Source organism: Oratosquilla oratoria, chromosome 22 (assembly GCF_046742065.1).
Source record: "Oratosquilla oratoria isolate Oo_2021 chromosome 22, ASM4674206v1, whole genome shotgun sequence".
NCBI classification, from domain to species: Eukaryota; Metazoa; Arthropoda; class Malacostraca; order Stomatopoda; family Squillidae; genus Oratosquilla; species Oratosquilla oratoria.
In genome coordinates, this window is record NC_134798.1 from 12069598 (window position 1) to 12088603 (window position 19006).

The window sequence follows — 19006 nt, forward strand, 5'->3', positions numbered from 1 at the left end:
TTGGATCCTACTTTCTTTACTTCCTTGGTTCCAATTGTATATTTTCCTGATATTCTGTTTTTGCTTTTTCCAAACTCCATTATGCTACACTTCTTAGTATTAAAGTCTACTTCCCATTTCTGACTCCAGTTCCATACCCTATTCAGGTCTTCTTGCAGTGCTTCACAGTCCTTATCAGTTTCTACTTTCCTTAACAGTTTGGCGTCGTCAGCAAAGAAGCTCATGTAACAATTCACGTCTTCGTCCATGTCATTCATATAGATAGCAAACATTATTGGTGCCAGTACAGATCCTTGCGGTACTCCACTGATCACCTCTTTCCAATCTGTGAAGGAAGGATTGTGCCAACAGCACTGTATGGGGCAGAAACATGGAACATAAGAGAGGAAGAGAGAAGGAGTTTGAATGTGTTTGAGATGAGGTGTCTGAGAAGTATGATGGGGGTTACTAGGCTAGATAGCGTGAGAAATGAGGAGGAGAACAGGGGTGGAAAGGGAGTTGGGAGATAGGGTTGATGAAAGAGTATTAGGATGGTTTGGACACATTGAAAGAATGAGTGAAGAAAGACTAGTAAAAGAGGTATGGAAGGCAGATGTGGAGGGAGTGAACATGAGGGGACGTCCTAGGATGAGATGGATGGATGGGGGTGAAGGGGCTTTGGGGAAGATGGGAATGTCTGTTGAGGTAGGACAGGAGAGGACAGAAGACGGGTGAATGGAGAATGATTGTATATGGATGATGTTGTAATGCATAAGGTGTAATGGGTGGGAGGATGGGGGGTGAGGTAGTATGTGTGAGAAAAATTTGATGCAGCCCGAAGGGATTTCTCCCCGTCTTCTCCTTTTATGCATGGGGGGACGGAGAGGGGGGGTCGCCGATTTAATGAAGCGGCCTTGCTGTGGATGTGCTGTGACTTGCAACACTGCCTCTGACCCAGGGCAGTGGACAAGGTGCAGGGATGACCCATCATCCAGGAGGTGTTAAGATAAGAGGGAGGGTGGAGGGGAGTGGAGTGTATTTAGGGATGGAATGGGTGGGAATGATTTTATGCCTTTTTCTTTTTGGCTACCTCCCTTGAAAGGGGGAAAAGGCCTTGGTATATGTATGTATGTATTTATACATATGTTTTTCCTGGATACCATGGACCACAATGCTCTTAGCTTTGTCAACTGTATCTCACCCAGTTTTCCTTTTCTTTAATTACTTTCATAACTGTTTCTTTTGTATTTTCCTCCATCTGCTTTTGTACTACTTCTCTAAAAGATTTTTTTGTTTTTGTTTTCCTGTTCTTATTTCTATTGATCTTTTTTATTTCAATGAGATCTGTTTCTTTAATTGACTCTTTCATTTTTCCAGTCACTACCTGTAATTGCTCTTTACCCTCCTTTTTCAGTTCTTCATTTTTATTTTTGTCCTCTGTCTTGTATGTATGTATGTATGTATGTCTCCCATTATACTTTTTACATGATTTTCCAGTGATAGATCACCCCTAATCAAGGTTCCCAAATCCTTTTCCTACTTTGTTTTTGTAATTACTTCATTTCTCATTTTATAACTCCATGATAGTCTGTTTTTGTTTTGGCCCAGTTTTAAAGATTAAAAGCTGCTTAGTAGAGTGCAGCTGATACTTTAAGGTCTATATGGGGCCTCCCTATGAACCAGAGCCACACATAATTTTGTCTGTGATAGAGGAAATCACTATTCATAGAGAAGTGATGATACTTTATTATACTGTAACTGTCCCTTCATAATGCTGTCCCTCCACTCTTAATACTGTCCTGTACCACTTCTCTGAATATTCATTTCCTTTTTTTGCCAAACCCTGTAGTGGAGAAGAACACTGCCACCAAATGTTCCCACTTGAGTTGTAAAAGGCAACAAAAATGGGATGGAGATAGGACTAGGCATCATACTCTCTGTGATCCTAAAGGGGACATTAAAAAGCCAGCCAGAACCCTATTGTTTGGGTCTTTTAATGTGCATGGATGTGGCACAGATAAGAGTAAAAGGGAAGAGATAGGCAGTATGTATGTGAGAAGAAAGATGAATGTGTTGTCATTGAGTGAAGCTAAGTTGAAAGTGAGGGAAGAGTTTGAGTTTGCAAATGGAATTGGGAGGGTGTCAGGAGTGAAGAGAGGATGAGGGAGAGAAGGGATGGCTATACTAGTAAGTGAAGAAATAGGTAAATATGTTTTGGAATGGAAGATTTCTTCATGGTTAATGTGGATGAAAGTGAAACTGGGAAGGGAGATGTGGGATATTGTAAGTACATATGGGCCTGGTAGTGAGAAGAGTGTAGAGGAAAGGGAGGCTTTTTGGATAGATATAAATGAGTACATAGAGGGTTTAGGTAGAAATGTCATCGTAGTGGTTTTTGGATTTCTCAATGCTAGGGTAGGAAATGAACCAATACATGGAGTGGTTGGGAAGTGTGGAGTTCCAGGAAAAAATCATAGTTGAGAGTTGATGATGGAGATGTGTCTAGAAAGAGAGCTGATGATAGCAAATACTGGGTTTAGGGAGAAAGTCAAGCATAAGTACACATGGGAGAGGGTGGTGGATGGAAGGGTGGTAGATAGAGCATTAATGGACTATGTAGTGGTCATCAGGAGTATAGTGGGAAGAGTTAAGGATGTACATGTTCTAAGGGGAGAGAGTGGGGGAATATCAGATCATTTTTTGGTGGAAGGTAAGTTGAGAGTGGAGGATAGATGGAGTAAGCAGGAAAGGACAAAAGTTAGGGAGTTGCTTAGAGTACATACATACATATACCAAAGGCTTTTTCCCCCCCTTACATGGGAGGTAGCAAAAAAGAAAAAGGCATAGAAACCACTCCCACCCATTCCACCCCCTACATACTCCACTTCCCTCCACTCTCTTCCCTCCCCCACATCTTGGCACCTCCTGGATGACGGGTCATCCCTGCATCCTGTCCACTGCCCTGGGTCTGAAGCAGTGTCACAAGACACAGCACATTCACAGCAAGGCCGCTTCATTAATTCGGCGACCCCCCCTCTCCGTCCCCTCATGCAGAAAAGGAAAAGCCAGGAAGAAATCCCTTTGGGCTGCGTCAATTCATTTTTCATAAATACTCCCTCACCCCCATCCCCCACCCCCTCATGCATCACAGCATCATCCATAGACAACTCCTCCATTCACCCCTATCTTCTGTCCTATACCGTCCTTCCTCAACAGACATTCCTCTCTTTTGTAATGCCCCTTTTACCCCATCCATCCATCTTAGAGTAAACTGCTTAAATGAGAAAGAAAAGGAGGAGAAGTACAAGAAGAAGCTGAGAGAGGAATGGAAGGGAGTGAAGGATAGAATAGAACAAGGAGTGGAGGAGGAATAGGAATGTTTCAAGGAGGGAATCACAAGGTGTGCAAAGTTGGTGTGTGGAACAAGAAGGATAGGAGGAAATAGATGGAAGGGTAGTGAGTGGTGAGAAGATGAAGCAAAGAAATTGTAGAAGAGAAGAAGTGAGCTTTCACAGATTGCTTACAAAATAGGATGAGAGAGTCATATGAGAGGTACAAAGAAAAGAGAAGAGAAGTAAAGCACAAGGTAAAGGAGGCAAAGAGGAGAGCAGATGTGAAATGGGGTAGTATGACAGAAAATTTTGAAAGTAATAAAAAGATGTTTTGGAAAGAAATTAAGAGAGGAAGAGGAGGCAAAATAGAGAAGAAAAGATAATAGGTGCAGATAGATGATGATGGAAAAGAGGGTAGTAAGAGTAAGATGGGCAGAGTATTTTAGGAAATTGCTAAATGTGAAGTAGGATAGCAGGGGAAGGATAGTGGGAGTGGGAAGTGTTAAGAAAATGACAGTGATGAATGAGGAAAATGGAGGAGAAATAAGGGAAAATGAGGTGAAAGCAGTTATTAAAAAGATGAGAGCAGGTAAGGCACCTGGGTTGGATAGGTGTCATGCGGAGTGTCTAAAAAAGGGAGGTACAGTGATGGTGGACTGGCTGGTGAGGTTATTTAATGTTTGTCGCAAAGAGGGTAGAGTGCTGGAGGACAGGAGGAGTGCCTGTATAATTCCACATTATAAGGGAAAAAGGGACAAGTGTATGTGTACTAGTTTCAGAGAAATCAGTTGGTTGAGTGTAGTTGGGAAGGCTTATGAGAGGTTTTTGATTGAAAGGATTAGGAGAGGAACAGAGGGATTGATTGGTGAGGAACAGTGTGGGTTAAGGACAGGTAGGGGTTGTGTGGATCAGATTTTTGTGGTAAGGGAGCTATGTGAAACAGCTTTAGGAAAAGGTAAGGATGTTTTTTGGGCCTTTATGGATATGGAGAAGGGTTATGACAAAGTAGACAGAAAGGCACTGTGGAAGGTATTGCAGATATATGGGACAGGAGGAAAGCTGTTAAAAGCATTCAAGAGCTTTTATGAGAGTAGTAGTGCCTGTGTTAGACTGGGAAATGGAGAGTGAGTGGTTTGAGGTAAAGGTGGGTCTTTGCCAGGGATGCATTATGTTACCTTTGCTGGTCAATTTATACATGGATGGGCTGGTGCAAGAGGTAAATGCAAGGGTGATGGGCTGGGGATTAGAGATGGTTAAAGAAAATGGAGAAAAGAGGGAGATAAACCAGTTATTGTTTAATGACAACACTGCACTTGTAGGAGGATCAGAGGAGTGATTAAGGAAGTTAGTGACAAAGTTTGGGAAGGTGTGCAAACATAAGAACATATGAATGAAGGAGACTGCAAAAGACCATAAGGCCTACACAAGGCACCTTCATATCTATCACCACCTGTCATCCCTATCCATAAAATTGTCTATTTCTTAAAACAACTGATAGTTTCAGCACTCACTACATGGTTACTAAGTCTATTCCATTCGTTGACCTCCCTATTAGTAAACCAATTCTTGCCTATTTCCTTCTTAGATCTAAATTTGTCCATTTTAAATCCATTACTGTGAGTCCTGCCCTGTTGTTTTAATATGATGACCTTGTTTACATCACCCTTGTTGAAGCCTTTGATCCACTTGAACACCTCTATTAGATCACCCACACTCTGCATCTTTCCAGAGAGTGTAAGTTAAGGTGCCTAAGCCTCTTCTCGTAAGGCAAATTTCTGAGTCTATATATCATTTTGGTCATTCTTCTCTGTACTGATTCTAGTGAATTTATGTCTATTCTATAGGACTGAGACCAAAACTGTACCACATATTCAAAGATGGGTCTAACTATAGCTAGAAAGAGTTTGATAATTACCTCTGCACTTCTATTTGTTACTGTCCTAGCAATGAAACCTAATGCTCTGTTAGCTTTATTCCTGGTACTGATGCACTGTTTCCAGGTTTTAAGGTCAGGGCTCACTAGAACTCCCAAGTCTCTCTCACACTCAGTTTTCTCTAAAAATGTGTTATCTAAGCTGAAGATAAATGTGGGTAAAAGTAAGGTGATGAGATGTACAAGGGGAGAGGATGGCTGCAAATTGGAAGTGAGTATTAAAGGAGAGAGACCAGAGGAAGTGGATAGCTTTAGATACATGGGTGCGAATGTGGTAGGAAAGGGAGGAGTGGAGGTGGAGGTAGAATGTAGGTTGAGAAAACCAAGTAAATGCCTTGGGGGATTAAAAAATATAATGAGAAATACGACATTTGGAAATGGATGCTAAGAGGAGATTGTATGAAGGAGTGATTGTGCCGACAGCACTGTATAGGGCAGAAACATGGAACATAAGAGAGGAAAAGAGGAGTTTCAATGTATTTATCTAGTTGTATTTACCTAGTTCCGCTTTACAAGGGAAAGGGGGACAAGTGTTAGTGTAGTAGTTACAGAGGGATCAGCTTGTTGAGTGTAGTTGGGAAGGCTTATGGGAGGGTCTTGATTGAGAGGATTAGGAGAGGAACAGAGGGAGTAATTGGTGAGGAACAGTGTGGGTTTAGAACAGATAGGGGTTGTGTAGATCAGATCTTTGTGGTAAGATAGATATGTGAGAAAGCTATAGGAAAAGGTAAGGATGTTTTTGGGGCTTTTATGGATCTGGAAAAGGCTTATGACAGGGTAGACAGGAAGGCACTGTGGGAGGCACTGCAGATATATGGGATAGGAGGAAAGCTGTTAAGAGCAGTCGAGTTTTTATGAGAGTAGTAGAGCTTGTGTTAGGATTAGAAATGGAGAGAGTGAATGGTTTGAGGTAAAGGTGGGACTTCGTCAGGGATGTGTTTTGTCGCCCTGGCTGTTCAATCTATACATGGATGGGTTGGTGCAAGAGGTGAATGCAAGGGTTGTGGGTCAGGGGTTGGAGATGATTAAAGAAAATGGAGAAAAGTGGGAGGTGAGCCAGTTGTTGTTTGCTGACGATACTGTGCTTGTAGCAGGATCAGAGGAGGGATTTATGAAGCTAGTGACAGAGTTTGAGAAGGCGTGTGAAAGAAGGAAGCTGAAGATAAATGTGGGTAAAAGTAAGGTGATGAGATGTACAAGGGGAGAGAGTGACAACAGGCTGGAGGTGAGCATTAAGGGTGAAAGACTGGAGGAAGTGGATAGTTTTAGATACTTGGGTGCGAATGTGGCAGGAAAGGGAGGAGTGGGGGTGGAGGTAGAATGTAGATTGAGAAGCGAGTAAATGCCTCTGTGGATTAAAAAGTGTAATGAGAAATAGACATCTGGGAATGGATGTTAAGAGGAGGTTATATGAAGTAGTGATTGTGCCAACAGCATTGTACAGGGCAGTAACATGGAACATAAGAGAGGAAGAGAGAAGGAGCTTGAATGTGTTTGAGATGAAATGTCTGAGAAGTATGATGGGGGTTACTAGGCTAGATAGAGTGAGAAATGAGGAGGTGAGGAGGAGAACAGTGGTGGAAAGGGGGTTGGGAGATAGGGTTGATGAAAGAGTATTAGGATGGTTTGGACACATGAAAAGAATGAGTGAAGAAAGATTAGTAAAAGAAGTGTGGAAGGCAGAGGTGGAAGGAGTGAATATGAGGGGGCGTCCTAGGATGAGATGGATGTATGAGGTGAAAGGGGCATTACAAAAGAGAGGAATGTCTATGGAGGAAGGACGGGAGAGGACAGAAGATAGAGGTGAATGGAGATGGGTTGTGTATAGATGATGCTGTGATGCATGAGGGGGAGTAGGTGGGGGATTGTGGGCGAGGAAGTGTGTATGAGAAAAAAAAAATCGTGCAGCCCGAAGGGATTTCTCCCCGTGTTCTCCTTTTCTGCATGAGGGGACGGAGAGGGGGTGTCGCCGAAGTTACGAAGCGGCCTTGCTGTGGATGTGCTGTGTCTTGCGACACTGCTTCTGACCCAGGGCAGTGGACAGGATGCAGGGATGACCTGTTGTCCAGGAGGTGCCAAGATAAGAGGGAGGGAGGAGGGTGGAGGGGAGTGGAATATATAGGAAATGGAATGGGTGGGAGTGGTTTCTATGCCTTTTTCTTTTTGGCTACCACCCAGGTAGGGGGAAAAATCCTTTGGTATATGTATGTATTGTACAGGAAGGGAGCTATGCTCATGGTGACCTGTCTTTGTATCTTTCAGCATCAAGTTTTTTCTTAAAATCTTGAATAGTTTTGCACACACTGCTTCTGTATCTAAATTATTCAGTTCACTTCACACTTTTGACTCCATTCCTAGTAGCAATTTACAATCTATTTCCATACTTTCTTTAGTAGCTTTGTGTCATCTGCAAAGAAGTTCATGTAACATTCTACACCTTCATTCATGTTTGAGATGAAATGCCGGAGAAATATGGTAGGGGTTACTAAACTGGATAGAGTGAGAAACAAAGAGGAGAACAGGGGTGGAAAGGGAGTTGGGAGCAGGCACGGATCCAGGGGGGGGGGCGCTAAGGGGGCTGAAGCCCCCCCCCCCCAATTTGTTCTTCCATGAATCATTGTAAGGATGTCATTTAATCGATTTTAGTACTTTCTGATGTTTTGCCAGGTCTGGGGGTTAAATAAACTGACAGCATGTATGCGGTATATGGGCGGAATTGTGCTGTGTTTGGCATTTGTTTAATTCCATTTATCTGTTTTGTGCTGCGCATGTTGTAGGGTTGCCAGGCCTGTGACCAAGGCCTGTGACACCAAGGAGGTAAAGCTCACTCTCCAGACTCTCAGCAAGGTGTATAACTACATCTATTCCTCAAACATGCGCTCGATGAGGTTTACTGAGCTCGTAAAAGAACACACGTCCACGAAGCGGAAGAAGCTGGTCAGCCTCTGCGCTACTAGATGGGTTGAGCGACACGACTCAGTCATTGTGTTTATGGAATTCCTGCCAGTTATTGCCATCTTTCTGGAGAACGAGAGCAACTCGGACGCGACGGCGGGACTACTACTAATAGCAATCCGAGAGCCGCGCTTTCTGATTGGTCTCGCCGTCGCTAAGTCTGTGCTAGCTCATACTGTGGAGCCGAGCCGAGCCCTGCAGTCCCCTATGGTCGATCTAGTCTCAGTGTACGCTACAAATGGTGATGTGGTGACGCATCTAAACAAGACCCGGGAAGGTGCACTGACCAGCTTCCAGGACATCTTCAAGAAGGCAGAGGGGCTCCTCCAGGAGATCAGTTCATCACACAACACCATTCCTGTACCTCGAGTTTGCAAGCGCTAAAAGCAGCGAGCGAATTTACCCTTCCAGACAGCTGAGGAGTATTACCGAAGATCTGTATATGTCCCATTCCTCGACCATGTATTGACTGAGCTGCAGACCCAGTTCAGGAATGATACTATTCCTGTTGGCTTCAAGATCAAGAATCTGCTCAGCAGCGCTGACGGAGATGTTGCTGCTGTACTGGAAGCGGCAAAGGTTTATGAGGCTGACATCGAGACCTTGAGCCTCATGAAGGCAGAAGCAGAGCGCTGGTATTCAACAACAATGAAGTTCGAATCCATTGGAGATGCCCTGGCCCATGCCCAGACCCGAATGTATCCGAATCTGGCCAAGCTCCTCCGAGTTTTGATCACGCTCCCAGTCTCGAACGCAGAGGCCAAGCGTTCATTTTCAACCCTGAAGCGAGTGAAGACCTACCTAAGGAATACTATGGGTCAAGATCGCCTCAACGGCCTGGCGCTACTCGGCGTTCACAATGAAATCAATATTGAAATAGACAGTGTAATCAATGTATTTGCCCCCCAAAAAAACAGGAGGTTGATGTTCATGTGAGATCCCATGAACAATGCTTTGTGTTATTAATGTAATTCAGATACTTTTATTAACAGGTTCAGAAGTTCATACACGTTTTTGTTTGTATTTCTGTTTTTTAAAGCTACTTTTATTTTTTATTACTTCCATGAGTCCATGTGCACTAAGACTACACACGGATCCTGCAATAATTTCTCTCTGTGCGAGAGTATACGCGTGCCAGTTCTTTATCACTGACTAGCACAAGCGTGTAACAATATAAAACGAATATACATTCTATGTCTAAAATACAGAAAAATCTGAAAAATATTAAGTTAAGTATACCTCAGACTTCTGATACATCAGACTACTCAGAGGAAGGTATTCAGGTTAGCCCCCCCCACCCAAGTTTTTATCCTGGATCCGCCACTGGTTGGGAGATAGGGTTCATGAAAGAATATTGGGATGGTTTGGACACATGGAAAGGATGAGTGAAGAGAGAGTAAAAGAGGTGTGGATGACAGAGGTGGAGGTAGTGAACCTGAGGGGGACGGCCAAAGATGAAATGAATGGATGGGGTAAAAGAGGCTTTAGGAAAGAGAACAATGTCTGTTGAGGAAGGAAGGGAGAAGACAGAAGATAGAGGTAAATGGAGAATATGTATGGATGATGCTGTGATGCATTGAAGGGAGTGGGTGGGGGATGGGGGGTGAGAGAGTATGTGTGAATGATGTTTTGATGCAGCCTGAAGGGATTTCTCCCCGTCTTCTCTTTTTCTGCATGAGGGGATGGGGGGTTCCTGATTAAATGAAGTGGCCTTGCTGTGGATGTGCTGCATCTTGTTGCATTGCTTCTGACCCAGGGCAGTGGGCAAGATGCAGGGATGACCCTTTGTCCAGGAGTTAAAAAAAAAAAAAAAGAGAGAGAGGGAGGAGTGGTAAATGGGAGTGGAGTATGTGGGGATGAAATGGGTGGGAGTAGATTTATGCCTTTGAATTTGGCTACTTCCCTTGTAAGGGGGAAAAAGCCATGGGTATATATATGTATGTATGATATGAGATTGGCTTTGATGCAGCTACCTCCCTAATGAAGGGAGGTAGCACTCTTTGATGTGATGTTTACTCCTATGCTGCATGACTTTTAGTTATTTTGTATGTAAGATGAGCTATTTCATCTATTATTTATGTATCCATTTATTTATTAATTTTTCTACATGACTCAGACGAATGTGATTTCGGATGTGTGGAGATGGATAGATAATGGTGTGAATTGTAACAAGTCCACTGAAGCTAGTCTGACAGCCCTCCGCCTTATTGCAGTTCTTACAACTCATCATGAAGCTCAAATGGAATTTTGCAAAGTGGGTATCATATACAAAGTTGCAAAGACATACTTTTGTTTTGTATTAAATTAAGTTTATTAATATTTGGAATTTATTGTTATATGAGTGTACCGTTGTTAGGTGTTGCATTTTTAAATTGGTGAGAGATTCAGTATAGGTGGATATTCCTACTAGTTTAGGTTTGCAGACTTCTCAATGTATCACATTCCTCATGGGGTTGAACCCTATGCCACTTAATCAGTCAGACTGTACTAGGAACAACAACAATGAGCCATTATGCCTCTACTCAGGTCCCATAGATAGAAGAATTTATATAGTAAACATATATGTGTGTATATATATATATGTATGTATGTGGTGGGTGGAAAAGAATGCTGCCACCAAGTATTCCCACTTGGATTATAAGAGGCGAGAAAAACGGGACGGGGATTGTGACCAGGCATCCCTCTCCCTGTAGCCACACAGGGGACATTCCTAAAAAAAGTAAAGGCATAAGAGGGTCTAGAAGTTTTCCAACCAGCACCCTAAGGTTTGGGTCTTTTAATGTGCACGGATGTGGTACAGATGAGAGTAAAAGGGAAGAGATAGATAGTATGTTTGTGAGAAGAAAAATGGATGTGTTGGCTTTGAGTAAAGCTAAGATGAGAGGGAAGGGCGAGTGTGAGTTTGGGAGTGTAGTTGGGAGGTTCTCAGGAGTGAAGAGAGGGCGAGGGAGAGAAGGGGTGGCTATACTAGTAAGTGAAGAGATAGGTAAATGTGTAGTGGAGCAGAAGGAGGTTCTTTAAGGATAATGTGGATGAAGGTGAAACTGGGAAAGGAGATGCGGGTTTTTGTAAGTGCATATGAGCTTGGTAGTGAGAAGAGTGTAGAGGAAAGGGAGGCTTTTTGGATAGATTTAAATGAGTGCATAGAGGGATTAGGTAGGAACGTCAATGTAGTTGTATTGGGAGACCTTAATGCTAGGGTAGGAAATAAACCAATTGATGGAGTGGTTGGGAAGTGTGGAGTTCCAGGAAAGAAAAATGAGATTGTTGTTCCATTAGAAATTATTTTCAAGAAATCCATCATATCCGGAGATGTCCCAAGAGAATGGAAGCTAGCTAACGTTACTCCCATATTCAAAAAATGTGACAAAAAGAAGCCAAATAACTATAGGCCTATAAGTTTGACTTCAATCGTAGGAAAAATAATGGAAACTATCATCAGAGATGCTATCGAACATCATTTAGAAAGTAACCATTTGATAAATGATAGCCAGCATGGTTTCAGACGGAAACGTTCTTGCATGACTAACTTACTCGAATTCTACAACACAACACAGTTATCTTGAATTATGACAAAAGAAACAATATAGATTTAATATATCTAGACTTTGCAAAAGCTTTTGATACCGTCCCACATGAAAGACTACTTACTAAATTAGCTTTACACGGAATAAGTGGTAGCCTATTAGGTTGGACTAGTAATTGGTTGAATGGTCGAAAACAGAGTTGTTTTAAATGGAAAAACTTTTAATGGAATAATGTTGCAAGTGGAGTTCCTCAGGGTTCCGTTCTTGGGCCACTTCTATTCATAGTATATATAAATGATATAGACCATGGACTAAAATCTACTGTTTCCAAATTTGCTGATGATACAAAACTGTGCGGAGTGGCAAATGATCACTCAAACCAATTAGATATTCAAGAAGATTTAGATAAATTACAGCAATGGTCTGAAAAGTGGCTAATGAAATTTAACACAAGTAAATGCAAGGTAATGCACATAGGTAAAAATAACAGTAAGTACGATTACAAGTTATTTGGAAATTCGTTAACAAAAGTGGATAGTGAAAAAGATCTCGGCGTAATTATCAGTAACGACCTCAAATCATCTAAGCAGTGTATTTCAGCCTCTGAGAAAGCAAATAAGATTCTAGGACTGATTGCGCGATCTTTTGATTTCAAAAGTCCATCACTCATTAACAAGGTATATAAATCGTTAGTTCGTCCACATTTGGAATATGCTGTTTCCGTATGGTCACCGAATCTCATTAAAGACATTGACAGACTGGAAAAAGTACAACGGCGAGCCACAAAACTGATTCCAAATATAAAAAATAAATCATACGAAAATCGACTAAAACATATGAATCTGTTTTTCCTAAAAAAGCGTAGACTCAGAGGTGACTTGATACAGGTCTTTAAAATTCTAAAGGGAATTGACAACATCAAAAGTGACAATTTTCACATTGAATGAGAATCAGACAAGAAACAATGGTCTCAAACTGTCCGGAAATAGATTCAATTTGGAAGTAGGTAGAAACAACTTTGCCAACTGTGTAGTTAATGAATGGAATAAACTTCCTGCACAGGTAGTGCAATGTAGTTCAGTTCGAAGCTTTAAGAATCATTTAGATAAACACCTAGGCAAGATGCTGTAATGATTATAATTTATTTTATATTGTTTTTGTTTTGTTATCATTTGTCTGTCTGATTTTCATTTATTATTTTAATTTATTATTAGTTATATGTTAATTTATTATTATTTACTATTTACCTGTTTGTTTATTATTTAACTATACCTATGCATTTATTTATGTATTTTATTTTTTATTTACTTTATTATAGTTTTTATTCATTATTTTATTATTATGATTTTTTTCGCATCTGACCTAGATATGTACCAAAAGGTCTCCTGTTGGCATGCTCCGCCTTTGTAATCCTTTGTAATCGTAGTGGAGAGTTGATAAATGCAAATACAGTGTTTCAGAAGAAAGTCAAGCATAAGTACACATGAGAGAGGTTGGTGGATGGAAGGGTGGTAGATAGAGCATTAATGGATTATGTAGTGGTAGATTGGAGCATAATATGAAGAGTTAAGGATATACATGTTCTAAGAGGAGAGAGTGGAGGAATATCGGATCATTTTTTGATGGAAGGCAAGTTGAGAGTGGAGGATAGATGGAGAAAGAGAAAAAGGACAAAAGGTAGGGAGGTGCTTAGAGTGAACTCTTTAAATGAGAAGGAGAAGGAGGAGTACAAGAAGAAGCTGAGAGAGGAGTGGGAGGGAGTGAAGAATAGAGTAGAACTAGGAGTGGAGGAGGAATGGGGATGGTTCAAGGAGGGAGTCACAAAGTGTGCAAAGATGGTGTGTGTAACACAAAGGATGGGAGGAAATAGAAGGGTAGTGAATGGTGGGATGAGGAAACAAAGAAGGTTGTAGAAGAGAAGAAGCGAGCTCTCACAGATTGGTTACAAAATAGGACAAGGGAGTCATATGAGAGGTACAAAGAAAAGAGAAGAGAAGTAAAGCACAAGGTAAAGGAGGCAAAGAGGAGAGCAGATATGAAATGGGGTAAGAGTATGACAGAAAATTTTGAAAGTAATAAAAAGATGTTTTGGAAATAAATTAAGAGAGGGAGAGGAGGTGAATCAAGTAGAGAAGAAAAGGTAAAAGGTGCAGATGGAGAGATGATAATGGAAGAGAAAGCAGTAAGAGGAAGATGGGCAGAGTATTTTAGGGAGTTGCTAAATGTGAAGGAGGATAGGGAGGGAAAGATAGTTGCAGTGGGAAGTGCTAAGAAAATGACCGTGATGAGGAAAATGGATGAAGTGAAGGCAGTTGTTAAGATGATGAGAGCAGTTAAGGCACCTGGTCTGGATGGATGCCATGCAGAATGTCTAAAAACAAAACAAAAAAGGAGGTACAGTAATGGTGGACTGGCTAGTGAGGTTATTTAATGTTTGTTGGAGAGAGGATAGAGTGCCAGAGGACTGGAGGAATGCCTGTATAGTTCCACTCTACAATGGAAAAGGGGATAAGTGTGAGTGTAGTAGTTTCAGAGGGATTAGCTTGTTAAGTGTAGTTGAGAAGGCTTATGGGAGGATCTTGATTGAGAGGATTAGGAGAGGAACAGAGGGAGTAATTGGTAGAGGTTGTGTAGATCAGATTTTTGTGGTAAGACAGATATGTGAGAAAGCTATAGGAAAAGGTAAGGATGTTTTTTGAGCTTCTATGGATTTGGAAAAGGCTTATGACAGGGTAGACAGGAAGGCACTGTGGGAGGTATTGCAGATATATGGGATAGTAAGAAAGCTTTTAGGAGCTGTCAGGAGTTTTTATGAGAGTAGTAGAGCGTGTGTCAGGATTAGAAATGGAGAGAGTGAGTGGTTCGAGGTAAAGATGGGACTTCGTCAGGGTTGTCTTATGTCTCCCTGACTGTTAAACTTATACATGGATGGGTGGTGCAAGAGGTAAATGCAAGGATGGTGGGTTAGGGACTGAAGATGGTTAAAGAGCACTGTATGGGGCAGAAACATGGAACATAAGAGAGGAAGAGATGAGTTTAATGTATTTGAGATGAGGTGCCTGAGAAGTATGATAGGGGTTACTAGACTGGATAGAGTGAGAAATGAGGAGGTAAGGAGGAGAACAGGGGTGAAAAGGGATTTGGGAGATAGAGTTGAAAAAATACTGGGATGGTTTGGACACATGGAAAGAATTAGTGAAGAAAGACTAGTAAAAGAGGTGTGAAAGGCAGAGGTGGAAGGAGTGAACATGAGGGGTTGACCTAGGATGAGATGGATGGATTGGGAAAGAGGGGAATGTATGTTAAGGAAGGAAGAGGACAGAAGATAGGGGTGAATGGAGAATGGTTGTATATGGATGATGCTGTGATGCATGAGGGGGATTGGGTGGGAGATGGGGGTTGAGGGAGTATGTGTGAGAAATAAATTGATGTAGCCCAAAGGGATTTTTCCCCACTCTCCTTTTCTGCATGAGGGGATGGAGAGGGGGGTCGCCAATTTAATGAAGTGGCCTTGCTGTGGATGTGCCATGTCTTCCGACACTGCTTCTGACCCAGCGCAGTGGGTGAGATGCAGGGATTACCTGTCATCCAGGAGGAGCCAAGATAAGAGAGAGGGGAGTGGAGTATGTTGGGAATGGAATGGATGGGAGTGGTTTTTATTCCCTTGTCTTTTGGCTACCTCCCTTATAAGGGGAAGCCTTTGGTATATGTATATATATATACACATATATTTTCAGATATATGGTTGGGTTGGCTCTGTGTATGCATTAGCAAACAAGGAAGTATATCGGATGGAAGCTATGATTATCCTGGCCAATATGTCCACCAACAAGTTCACAGTTCAAGCCCTCTTAGCGTCAGGTAAGATTACTGAAGTATTTGTTGCTATCATTATTCTTGTTTCAGATTTAATTCAACAGAACCCTGGAGCCTCAAGAGGAACAGGGCAAGAGGATTTTGCTTCCATTCTCCCTCCCCCTCTTGCTCATTTCTGTCCATTTCCTCAGCTTGCTCCTGTTCCTCTACTCTAGCTCATTTCCATCCCCCTCCTCTTGCTCATTTCCATCCCTTTCCTCTTTCTCACTTCTATCCCTTTCCTCTTGCTCACTTCCCTCCGTTTCATCTTGCTCATGTCCATCCCTCTCTCCTTACTTTTTCCCTTTCCTCCATTACAGTACTAGTATTTTCATATTACATAAGTATAACAAAGGGTCTTTTCCCCTTAATAAGGGGTTAGCCAAGTCAATGCATACACCCATCCAAAAACACATTCAATGTCCTTCCCATCATGGTACCACATGCATGAAGGGTTATCCCTGTACCATGCCACTCTGCTCAGGTCAGTGAATCTACAGCAGGACACAGTAGTTCCACAGCATGACCCAACAGCCAGGACTGATTTACCCCCACAACTTTGTTTTATAACTCCACCCCCCCCTCATCCACTCCACAAATTTATGAAGAAAATAAGAAAAGCGTATACTATTTTAATTGAACATCTACAATCGTGTTCTTGCTGCATTTCTTCTGAACCAGGCAGTGTGTGGACAGGGATGACCCATCATCCACAAGGAACGAAGATAAAAAGGAAACAAATGAGTGACAGATTGGAGTGGAACGGATTGGGTTGGGGTGGATAAATGCCATGGCTGCTACCTCCTGTATAAGGTGGAAGAAGACTCTCAGTATGCAGGTAGTCATCGACTTACGACTGATTGACTTTACGACCACAAGATAGTGCAATAATATTTAACATTTAATAGAGTAATAGAATTACAATGTTATGCCTGGCAGTGCAGTACAATTACTCCGCATGCTGCGAGATGCGAGTACGATAGTTTTGGCAGGCTGCCGGCAGCATCAGCATCCCAGCCAGCTGAATATACTTTCATTTTGTTTGTTTGAAGTAAAATGTTTCCTAATTTTGCATTCCATTTTGTATTTTTATATTTTTATATGTTTTGCAATTAATAAAATGTAACAGTAAAACTTTTTTATGCCTAGGCTAGTTTGTTGTTGATAACAATATGTTCGGTACAATACATAAACAAAAAGAATGTGTTTTGAAATAAAAAAAAATCCTAATTTTGCCTTACATTTTGTATTTTTATATATTGTGGAGTTGGGAGATGGGGTTGATAGGGGAAAATTGGGATGGTTTGGACACATGGAAAGAGTGAGTGGGGAGAGACTGGTAAAAGAGGTATGGAAGACAGATGTGGAGGGAGTGAACATGAGGGGACGTCCTAGGATGAGTTGGATGGATGGGGTGGGGGGGGCTTTGGGGAAGAGGGGAATGTCTGTTGAGGAAGGACGGGAGAGGACAGAAAACAGGGGTGAATGGAGAATGGTTGTATATGGAGGATGTTGTGATGCATGAGGTGGAATGGGCGGGGGATGTGGGGTGAGGTAGTATGTGTGAGCAAAATTTGATGCAGCCCGAAAGGATTTCTCCCCGTCTTCTCCTTTTATGCAATGGGGTGACGGAGAGGGAGGGTCGCCGATTTAATGAAGCGGCCTTGCTGTGGATGTGCTGTGTCTTCTAACACAGCTTCTGACCCAGGGCAATGGACAGGATGCAGGGGTGGCCCGTCGTCCAGGAGGTGCTAAGATAAGAGGGAGGGTGGAGGGGTGTGGAGTGTATTCAGGGATGGAATGGGTGGGAATGATTTTATGCCTTTTCCTTTTTTGGCTACCTCCCTTGTAAGTGGGCCTTGGTATATGTATGTATATTTTGCAATTAATAAAATGTAACAGTAAAACTTTTTTATGCCTAGTCTGTTGTCGATGACAAAATGTTCGGTACAGCATTTTGTATTTTTATGTTTTGTAATTAATAAAATGTAATAGTAAACTTTGTTTATGCTTAGTCTGTTGTCGATAACAATATTTTCGGTACAGTATGTAAACAAAAAGAATGTGTTTTGAAATAAATAAAAAATGTCCTAATTTTGCCTTGCAATGATTATAATGTAACCAACAAAAAAGTATTTGTAGGTCAAAGATGACAGGACTTTATTCAGTATGCTTAGGCCTAGGCTATGTTTCCTAACAAAAATTATAAAAAAGTTAATGAATAATATGCAACATAGCTCAAAGATAATAAGATTTTATTCGGTATGCATACGTTTCCCTAAAGAAAGTCTGATGGTAAAATAATAAAAATGTTAAAAAAATACAGTATGAAATATCATAGGTCAAAGATGATAGGATTTTATTCAGTATGCTTAGGCCTAGGCTATGTTTCGCAAAGAAAATCAGATAAAATTATAAAAAGGTTAAAAAATTCTATACGATATAGTTCAAAGATGCTACGATTATTTCAGTATGCTAAATATAATATACAATATATATATATACAGTAACAAAAATAATATTTAAAGGGTAATATATATATATATATAAAGGGTAATATATACTGTATATATATAAAGACCAACATGCGTCCAGATCGACTTTCGACCTGTCTGTCGGAACCGAACTCGGTCATAAGTCGATGACTACCTGTATAGCGTTCTGCTTTATACGTTATGTATGCATTCTTGTGTGGTGCTTGTACATTTGCGGAAAAGATAAGACTTAGTGTAGAACTTCATGTTATCTGAGCAGATTTGTAAAATTTGTCTTATATACCCATTGGTTTGTTTTATTTCAGAAGATATGATAGTGCTGTTGTTGCGGATAGTCCAGACAGAAGATGTGAACCACATTCGTTGTGCCCTTGTTTGCTTGTGGGCCATGGCAGCCAACAACCAGCGAGGTCTTGCAGCATTACGTGCTCACCCAGTACTACCTGTGCTAAGCCACATTGGACACAGTGTCCCTGAACTCCAAACCCTTATTACCAAAATTAAACCTTTACTTATGAAGTGAAGCTGCAGTTACATGTTTTGCAAATCTGTTAGTGTAAATTATAATTCTATCTTATTTATTTGTTTTTTGTTGTGATTCATATTTCCCTAATAAATGTACCTTTTATCTTGTCATGTTTTTTTATCAATATAAATGTAGGTGTGTATATATATATATATATATATATATTTACTAACCAAATTATCCACGCGTTGCTGCGAGTTCATTAATAATTATAATCCCCAACCTAACTATACCCCACCTAACTTTAAGGGGATTGTCCATTAGAAAATCGCACTTTTTTATTTTGGGGTGAAAGTGGCTGAGATTTTTTCCTAGTACCTGTCTTGTCTCAGAGAATATACCACTGAGTTTTCATGTCATTTATCCTTATACTTTTTTTTATTATATATACAAGCCCACCGGCT

The 19006-nt window shown here is 41.2% G+C and overlaps 1 protein-coding gene across 7 annotated transcripts in view; it reads left to right on the forward strand.

The window, feature by feature from the left end:
* The window catches only part of LOC143037431 (rotatin-like), a 463326-nt gene extending 444619 nt beyond the window's left edge, over positions 1-18707 (forward strand). For 6 of the 7 annotated variants that reach the window (XM_076205620.1, XM_076205623.1, XM_076205621.1 and 3 more), the window contains 3 exons: positions 10316-10453; positions 15464-15587; positions 18382-18707. In XM_076205620.1, the coding sequence (XP_076061735.1) occupies positions 10316-10453; positions 15464-15587; positions 18382-18599 (480 nt within the window). In that variant the 3' untranslated portion in view covers positions 18600-18707. The remainder of the gene's footprint in view (positions 1-10315; positions 10454-15463; positions 15588-18381) is intronic. The other variant, XM_076205622.1, reaches the window with a different exon arrangement.
* Positions 18708-19006: the final 299 nt, after the last annotated feature.